This window comes from Phoenix dactylifera, chromosome 18, assembly GCF_009389715.1.
Source record: "Phoenix dactylifera cultivar Barhee BC4 chromosome 18, palm_55x_up_171113_PBpolish2nd_filt_p, whole genome shotgun sequence".
NCBI lineage: Eukaryota > Viridiplantae > Streptophyta > Magnoliopsida > Arecales > Arecaceae > Phoenix > Phoenix dactylifera.
In genome coordinates, this window is record NC_052409.1 from 1,824,523 (window position 1) to 1,834,425 (window position 9,903).

A 9,903-nucleotide genomic window follows, 5' to 3' on the forward strand; every position below is an offset into this window, starting at 1 on the left:
TACTGGGATGACATAATTAACGCTGATTTCTTTCACTTGTACTTTCTTTTGAATAAAATATTTTTTTCAAATTTCAAATTCTTCTCTCAAAGTTTCTTCCAAAAATAAATATAGGATTCAAAACCATATTACCTTAACTAAATAAAAATTAACAGCCTTCTTTTTTTTTGATGTCCATCATTTTTATTATAACATCGTTATAATGATTAATATTTTAAGACAAAAAATTAAAAAAAATATTTTTTAAATAAATCATTGTTACTATAATTATGATTTCTTTTTCGAGGAGCCAAAATACCATAAAGAAATAACATGTTGTTTGGAATGTGGAACAAGAGCCCAAAGAAATTATTAAGTAGATCGGTCCACCATAGATCTAGGATGACATCACTTTATTTTTTCTTTTTTTTCTTCTTTTTTATGTCTAATAGCAATACAACGTAGTATGATTTCATGATTTTCATCGTTCAAGATCTAGAATAGATCCAAATAACGAGCTTTTGGTTTTGGATGGAAAAAGGCATTGCGGAATTAGAATATCTGCTTTACCACATGCACTAGTCAACCATCTTTTATCCTATTAATGGCTAAAGATTTTATTTTCTAGTCACCATCGTATCATCTCCGACCTTGAAATTATTTGGAAACAAATCTAAGATTCGATGAGAGAAAAGAATTTTATTTTTTTTCATTTTTACGACTGTGATGAGAACTTAGAATTAAAATCGGGCAAGAAAAAAGAAGCTAGTCCTCGAACAAGGCCGGACTTGGTAAACAAGTTGTAAACAAGTCAAGGCAGGAGGAGGTCTTTGCCCTTGAAAGGCTCCAGAGACCAAGTCCAGGGTGGAGAGAGAGGCAGGGATTGGCGTCGTATTAGTATTTTTTTCCTACTTCTCTATCTGATCACACGCTTTTGACTTAATCAGAAGGCCTATCTTTCAATCGTGCTCGGAGGTATACTCGTGGACTTGGGTGCATGCTGATTTCTTTATGAATACTTTTCGACCTTTACGGATCTCCCTGTCATTTATATCGTCTCATGAGAAATTCTCTGCATGAACTGCGAGTTTGGGCACGGAAGAGGGTATTAGAAGTTTGTTAAGGGTGTGTTATTAGAAGTTTAGGAAGGTCTTTCTGTAATTTTTGAGAATAAAATAAAACTCCAAAACTTTATTATGTTGCAGATAATGTCAATATTTCTTGATTTTTACAGCAAGAGGATTGAGATGAATAACCACATTTTTTTTTGATGAAAAAGAGGAGGCAAAGCCACCCAGTTTTTATTAGAAAAAATAAAGTTTGCAGAAACTATTTATAAAGAATTTGTAAAAAAAAACTATGTTAAAATAATAAAAGTATCCTATGACGCCATGTTATAATTAATAAAGAATGACAAAATAACAAATATACTGATATAGCTATAGATATCATGGCCAATGGTTGTAGCTTAAATAGTAGAGCAGTTTCCTTGCGAAAATTCTTAACCTGTTAGCATGTAAAATTGCAACTATCTTATAGACTGAATAAGTAAAAAAATAATTAGCTACAAATTTATCGGACATGATGAATTTATGTAATCTAGGTAAAAAAAGAGATAATTAGTTAATCAATTTTTTTCTTTTCTTATATGAGAGAGAAAGAAAGGAATTAACACGATGAAACCACCCACTATATACTATCTAGATTGGAAGTATTTAGACATGCACCATCCAACATTTAAAGAAAACTGCCTTTCTTAGAAAAGTTATGCTCAGTTCAGGGTCAATTGATCAAGCTATGCGCCGACAAACCTTACACCTCAACTAAGCTACTAAACCTTGGTAGAAAAATTGAAAGTTTTTTTTTTTTTTTTTGCAAATCACCACCTATGTTATGGTTTTATTATATATTAATTCTCATGCTTTTGGAGTTTGTAAATTGAGCCAACAAACTACATATTAAACTAGGATACTTCTGCTGCTGGGGCGAACCAATGCTTTCTTAAAGGGCAACAATAGTGTTATCTCCACTATAAAATCACTGTAGCTTACTTCATCTAGTCAAAGATGCTCACCTTTGTCTGTCCCCCAAGCGGGACTTGATCCTACCCTTGGATCTCATCATAAAAACTTCAAACCCATCAGGGTCCACCAAATCTTATTTCTCCAATATACCATGATCATAGTTGGATGGATGGCTTGCCATGAGCGACCAGGAGATGATGGGCACATGAAGTGTGGCAGTTGACTTGAGACCAAAGCTTTACATGAATGCAGGGAAAGTGGGACGCATACCCGCACTCAAGGTAGGAGGTGGAGAACCTTGCCTTGGGCAACAATGGGTCGAATGGTAAGCTCGTCGACGGTGCAGAAATGCCACACGTGGCAGCAATTGGGGGAGCTTGTGACGACGTTGGTGATATTTTTGGGAGCTAGATAAAATTTCCAGCTGGGGAATATGACAAGCAAAAAAGTAGATTTTGTTAAAAATATTTTATCTAAAAATTACTATGTCTTTATTTTATAGAAGTATTGTAAATGAATAATTTATTAGAATAAATTAGAAGATTGAAAAAAGCTTGCCTGGATCGAGACATGTAATAGACATTGCCCTAAAAACGTGCTTCGCCCCCTACGTGCAAGTTTGCAGCGATCTTGTTTACAAGGTACAACAATCCGACTCAATATGATCCTTCTCTAACGAGCACGGTCGCTGAAAGGCTTGATCCGACTGACTTTTTCGGTTTTCAAAATATTAGATCCGTAGTCTATTTATAGACTCTGTTCGATGACGGATATTTGATGTTTCACATCCCTACGGAAGTCAGAACTAATGTTATTTCCTCTTCTAAAAAAAACATCAGAAAAAAAAGGATAAGAATTTTAAAATTTTTAAATATGTAAAATTTATGAGATAAAGCTGGTATATTTATTTTTTAAAAATTAAATTTTTGTAAGTTAAAACTCTAATAGACTTAACCATGGGTAGAATTGCTATTTTCTATCTTTGGTTAGGTTAATCATAAACAGAGGTGAAGTCATGGAAGGGAAGGCTAGCAAATGGTCTAATACGCAAAAGTAGAATGAATATCGGAAGCTTGATTTGCAAATTTCAATAATAAAGGGTTTAATATGTAAAGGCTGGAGATGATTCACAAATAAAAAGAAAAACCCAAACAGCCTAAAGAAAAATTGACTTGACTCAAGAATGTGCACTTCCGATATCTACAACTGCGACTTTTATATGGTAGGGCAAGTTTTCTTTCTTCTTTTTTTTGAAAAGTAAATGGTAGGGCAACTTATCAAACACGGCTACTTGTCATAGCACTTTCATGTACAATTTTCTCTACAAAACCTTGTAAGTTTCTTTGATTAGACTTAAAATGTCTCATCCACACCACAGTCTGTTAGATTTATTAGTCTAAAGATCAAATCAATTTGACCCAATTTTACGTGGACCTAGTCCGAAACAAGACACGCTTCTATCTCTTGTAAGACCTCTCTAAATTTTTTGGCACTTAGCAACCCTCTTGGCCAAATGGCCATGGTTCCAGACTAAAATTTACGAGATACAATGTTACAGTGTGGCGTGGCATCTCTATTCAAATGGACCCGGCCGATAAAAAAATCGGGTCATCTCACTGTCTCATCAAGAGATAATAGAAAGAGAATCTTGTTGACCAAGGACTTCAGAAAGCCTGTGGATTCTCGGATCCACTGCCAAATATGATGCAAAAAGTCCAAGCAGCCAACCATTAAGACTCAAATTCCCTCTATTCCACTCGGTTTCCCTCTCAGTTTCCAGTCCAGGAATTCCAAACCTTTTCCATCGCCTTCTTAGCTTTCCCACTGGTTCTCATTCCTCCAACCCCACCTATTTCCTTGTTCCCAATCTGCTCTCCATCGACTCAAGTTTCTTATCTCCTTTTCTTCTTTGTCATTAAAAACCGCACCTCCCTCTCTTCCTCACGAATCATTCTCTTCTTCGGACATCTTCTTCGTCCCACTCCCGTCCCATCTCTTCTCCATTAAATTATTCTCAGTGCACTTTCATTCACTGACTCTACTTGGGACATCTTCCTTCCCAGGTTTCAGTAAAATCCTGTTCCCCTGCTCTTCTAGCAAATCTCAAATCTTCTTCTCTGAGTATTTGAACACGTTCTCTGCTTTCATGTTCACGACTTTTAGCGCACGCCGGCAATCTCCCATGCTTCTAGTTTAAGCTCACCCTTCTTATATTTCCCACTGAAACCTCTCCTTTCCCTTCTTCAATGGATCCGCCGCCCCATGACCGCCCCCAAACACCACAATTTCTACCGCCACCCCCAACTCTTTCAAATAGCAGCTTTCCCGTCCTAGTTACCGCCATCTGTGGCATCCTCGCCGCAGCCATCCTTCTCCTCGCCTACTATCTCTTTGTGATCAAGTGCTTCTACAACTCGCGCCGATCCGACGTCATCTCCCGGCGCTCTCGCTCCTGGATGCGCAGCGAGAACTCACTCATGGTCTTCCCGACGACCATCCAAAGCCGTGGCCTCGAAGAATCTGCCATTCGGGCAATACCGACATTCCGATATCGGAGAGCCGGTGACGGCGACGAGCAGGGGAAGAGTTCCTTCCACGAGTGTGCTGTGTGTCTCAATGAGTTTCAAGATGAAGAGAAGATCAGAGTACTTCCCAACTGTTTTCATGTCTTCCACATAGACTGCATTGATACTTGGCTCCAAACAAACGCGAATTGTCCCCTCTGTAGGTCCGACATCACAACCACCAGCCCAATTCCTGATGACCGCTTAATGGACTTTGCCTCCCACCAGAATCTTCAACATAGTGGGGATATCGTGATAGAAATTAGTAATGATGGCAGTGATGAGGTTCAAGCAGCTAGTAGCTGCACCAATACTGATCCTTCTTCCATGAAGGCGGAGCAGGGGCTTGGGCACAAGAAGGGGAGGAAGCTCTACCACACGAGCAGCATGGGGGATGAGTGCGTTGATGCGAGGGAAAAAGATGAGCAGTTCCCCATCCAGCCCATAAGGAGGTCCTTCTCTATGGACGCTTCAAGTGATAGGCAGCTCTACATGGCAGTGCAGAACATCTTGCAGCAGAACCCGCACTTTAAAGAGGTTAGCACCGAGGAAAGCAGCAGCAGCAGCAGCAATTCAGGGAGGATCCGGCGATCTTTCTTCTCGTGTGGCCCGTGCCGGATTTCAAGGAGCGCTGTTCTTCCGATTCGAAATGAGGGGTGATCGAAGAGATTTCTCCTGCTTCTTCTCCTCCTCCTATCAGGCTTTGGAATAGACTATCGTATGAACATAAAGCGAGCTCATATTGGAACTGAACTTTAGATGAAGTGTATAAGCTTTTTTTTCTTTTCTTTTTTTTGATGATAATGCAGAGTATAAGCTTAGTTATGTTTTTGTATGGCAGCATTGCCTGAATCATAATAGGTTAAAAGTTTTCTTCCCCTGTTTTTACTAAGCTCTGCTCCTTTCTTTCTTTGTTTCCTTCTTTCTTTCCCTTCTCCAATAAATTTCTTTCGCATTTTTTGAACCCCAACACCTCAGTTTATATGGTTCTTTCCCTTCTCCAAGCAGCTTGAGGCCTGTATGTTAAATGAGGGGACCTCAATACCCAAAAAAAATTGAGATATCTCCTTGTCTTGCAAATGGAGGATTCCCAAGGACTCAAAGGGTCGATCTAGTCACTTGCAGCAATTCGAATCTTATGAGTTCAACTGTCTCAGATCATCTTTCTCACAACACAACAACCAAAGAGATCCCCCCTTCTCACCTCCTAGTAAGCAGAAACAATCATTCTCACCAGCAAGATGATAGATACATCTAGCCCTGATGGGTATCCAACCTTCTTCCACCACCAAATGCTAAGAAGAGGTCAACATTGAGGTTGCAGTTATGAGCTCCTTCACAAATTTCAAGTAATATTATGGGCCATAAGAGTGCACCTGGATATGGAACCATTAGCTCATACTAAGTCAAAATATCAAACATCCCAAACAAGCTCAGGGATATGTCACCTCCAAGCAAACCCAAAGAAAATGTGCTGGCAAAACTTGATTAAAATTTAGATATATCTCATACGTATCATGTGCACCTGCAATTGTATACATGTGAAGATAATCACTGATGTAGCTAATAGAGAATGTATATAACTCAAATTTCCAACATCTTAGTTATATTTTTTATCCTTGAAAATGGAATAGTTCGGATTTATATGGCATTCTTATGCTCTAAAAATAAAGAATATCCAAATAGTTTTTTTTTTGGTACCACTAAAGAGATATTGCTATTTAGGGATCCACAATGCTTATCAAGTGTAGACACAGAGCAACAACTTTCCAATAAAAATAAAAAGAGAGTAAGGGTACAAATGGGTCGGGTTGACCTATGGCCTGGCCCGACCTGCTTAGATCCGATCCGACCCATTTTGGAGGACCTGTAGGGCCGGGTCGGATTTCAAAATTGGATCCATTCTATTTTTTAGATCGGATTTGGATTATTGAATTCAGATCCGACCCGATTCAACCCATTTAAAATTTGGATAATTTTGAGTTGTTAATCCTATGACCCGCTCGGATCCAACCCAATCCGAACTTGTAAAACTATTTAGGCCCGCGGGCCACAGCCTGCAGGGGTGCAAATAAATCCTGTGATTTTTTGAGGAAAAATGTATTCTAGAGATGTCAATGATTCTTAATTCTATTTGGTGATGAGCAAATTAGATCTTCTTTCGATATATAACATGGTTACACATTAAAAATTGTAATCCTCGTTTTCAGCTTCCTTTGGGACTCCCTCCCCCTGAAACAACCGACAACGACTATCTCCGCCACACTGTCTCTATCCACCCTCTTCTCACATGGCCCTACCGACTCCCTCATCCCCCGCCCTTACCCAATCTTCTATTGGGTTGGATCTAGGCCCAATATGAGAAACCGAGTAAGATCAGATTGGGTCGGGGTCACTCATGACCCGGCCCGATCCGGCCCATTTACACCCCTAAAAGAGCGCATGTTAAGCTACGGAGGACCAATAACCAAGGTGTACACCTAAGAATTGGACCTAGAAACCTAAGTAGCAGCCATCCACAAACAACAAGCACCATTCTTAGGCAAACTTTATGCAGTTAAACTTTTAGACTAACTTGTGACCAGCAACTGCACTAATGATAAAATTATAGCCATGCGAAACATGAGGATCTAATTTCCTTTTTTTTAAAAAAAAAAAATCATGATGGAAGAATTGACCGAAAAGTGATTTTATTTAAAGATTACAACATCTATAGGCAGGAGAAGAGACAACAGAGTTGTTTTTTTTTTTTTTACTTTTTGCAAGATAGAAGAGAAACCTATGAGCATTATAATTATTAAGTCCCAATTTGAATGCACTGGTCCGTGATTTAGTTTTGCTTGACCATATAAATCATAGTGTCGCATAAAATTCTCAAATCCATGATGAACTGCAGTCCACCTTTAATATTGTTTTTCCTATTTGTTTTCCAACAACCAAGTATAATTAAGCAATCTACTCTCTCTCTCTCTGCTTTACATCTCAGAATTAGTAGTCCACTTCACTTCACTAATTGCCATTATAAACTCAGAAACTCGAGACAAACTGAGGAAAATTCAATGTAGCTCTTAACAGTTTCCTGATATAACAAATCAACAATCAAACTCAAGCAACTAGAACATTAATTCAAAGAAGTTTTAAGCCACTAGAGAAGCAAGAGCTGAATTCATCCATCTCATCCTTCGGTAGCACCACACCAATCTCAATTCCTCCTTGCTCTTCCCTACCCTCTGCAAGCGATATCGTGCCGGGCGTCTTCTCAATCGATGCCACCTCGACCTTCTTCGGCCTTCCCCACCCGAAATCAGCATCATAGACTCTATACTTAGGCGATCCGGCGACCGACATGGGCTGCTCCGGCATCAAAGAAACAATCTTCTGAAACCACCCCTCTGCACCCTTGAGAACTCCATCTTCCAACAACTTGATAGCTCTACCAATAGCCTCAGCTGCAAACAAAACACCATCATCCTTAACAAGATCGCACATTGGCAGCTCCACAAAACAAGGCCTTAAGCAATTCCCAAAGTACTCGGCGGGGACCGGCGGCTTCAAGCGGCTCCTGCATTCCACCGAGAACAGTAGATGGGCAGTCTTCTTGCTTGCGCTCGCATACCCTCCCTGAGCTTTAACGAGACACTTCCAGGCAAATGCGCAAGCCACCACGAAGGCCGAGCAATGAATCGGCGACGCCTCGCCCTTCCTGGATTTTTCCAGTACAAGCTGTTTGAGCCTTTCGATTTGGTCTCGGGTGAGGGAGAACGAGGCAATAACCACACAGGGTCGCTCGGCACCGACCGATGGCGATTCCGGAGGGGGCGGCGCCGGCGGCGGTCCGCCGGCTCTTAGTCCCTCGATTTCTGCGAGTATTTTCGAGTACAACCCATCGGGATCGGCGATCGCGCTCCGGTCATGCAAGGGAGGCGGCGTGACTGGAGAGTCCGAGCCTCCTAGCCTGCAAGCAGCTGCCCATGACTTGATGAAATGCATCGAGCTGGAGTCGTCGCACGCCACATGGTGGATCGCAACGCCGATGCTGATGCCGTGCTCCGGGAACAGAGTCACCTGCAGGGCTAGCAGCGGAATCGTGCCATCGTTAGAATGGGGTAATTGGGGGATCAATTCGTATAATTCCCCGAAGTTGCGAGGGTGGTCGCCTGACAATTGATGGAAATCATGGGAGCACTCTGCCAAGATCAAAGCAACGGAATCGCCACCCGAGGAGCAGATCTCGAACTCGGCATCGGAGGATGGGTCAGGGGAGGGCCTGACACGGCCGGCCAAGGGGTAGAAGTGTTGGAGGGTGAGAGAGAGGGAGGACTTGAGGGTGGGGAGGAGGTGGGTGACGAAGTGGGAGGTAGGGTGGGGAAATGGGTAGAAGAAGACACGCTCGACGGGGCCGGTGAAGAGCCAGACGATGTCGAAGAAGGTTAGGGGGAGGGAGGTCTCAGGGACGGAGCCCGGTGGAGGAGAGATCTGGAACTGATCGAGTATTTGGAGGGAAGTTGGTGAGGACGCCATGGCCAAAGGGAGGAAAGATCTTCGGCTTGTCCCGACGAGAGCAGCACCCACACCGACGCCTCCGCTAATAATAAAAGGTTTCAAGTTAGGCGACGGAGTTGAATTCTTAGCGTCTCATCATCCTCTCTACTCCTTGGACGGCTGTGTGAGACATGGGGTAGGTAGGAGCGTCAATCTGGTCCACATATTCAATCCAACTTATTTTGCCAGTGGGTTAGTTTAAAGCGCACTAACGACAAGTGCAAGCCTATCTTTCTTCTCAAAAAAAAAAAAAAAACCTTATAAATATTTTGAGTTGCTTCTGTTATTCTTCCAAACTTCATCATATATATTTTTTTTTTTTTTTTGGGGTATGGGATCAATTTTTTTTCTTTTTTTTGGTCAAAAATAAAAAAAAGAGAAAAAACCTCATCCATATAGCAGCTCTCACTGAACCTCTTTCTATCAGAAAATGTTCGATGCAGTGGTAGAGAAACAAATCGAAAAGACAATTAAAATTGTAAGGTCACTCCGGTGCAATCTAAGCCCCGTTCCAACCGTGCTACTACCTTAGTGGTATGTAATCGGGTTTTCAAAAATTAATTTTTGAACATGATGGAAAGATAGATGGAAGAAGATACCTCTAAGGAGCAGTAAGGATTATAGATAGAACTCACATTATATATATATATATATATATATATATAGGTTTTTGTGAATATTTTTTTAAAGAATTAAATTTGTCTAAATTTTTTTTTAAACTTTATATTTATTTCTATCGTAAAATACTATTTTTATACATATATCTCTAATATAACGGTTCTTCTAATACGGTT

The 9,903-nt window shown here is 40.8% G+C and overlaps 2 protein-coding genes across 2 annotated transcripts; one reads left to right on the forward strand and one right to left on the reverse strand.

The window, feature by feature from the left end:
• The first annotated feature begins 3,792 nt into the window (after nucleotides 1-3,792).
• Nucleotides 3,793-5,479, forward strand: LOC103700032 (RING-H2 finger protein ATL16-like). Its single transcript, XM_008782012.4, has one exon. It carries the CDS (start codon nucleotides 4,250-4,252, stop codon nucleotides 5,225-5,227), a length of 978 nt encoding a protein of 325 aa, XP_008780234.1. The 5' UTR covers nucleotides 3,793-4,249; the 3' UTR covers nucleotides 5,228-5,479.
• A 2,031-nt stretch (nucleotides 5,480-7,510) lies between these two features.
• Nucleotides 7,511-9,220, reverse strand: LOC103699150 (phenolic glucoside malonyltransferase 1-like). Its single transcript, XM_008781204.4, has one exon. It carries the CDS (start codon nucleotides 9,086-9,088, stop codon nucleotides 7,694-7,696), a length of 1,395 nt encoding a protein of 464 aa, XP_008779426.1. The 5' UTR covers nucleotides 9,089-9,220; the 3' UTR covers nucleotides 7,511-7,693.
• Nucleotides 9,221-9,903: the final 683 nt, after the last annotated feature.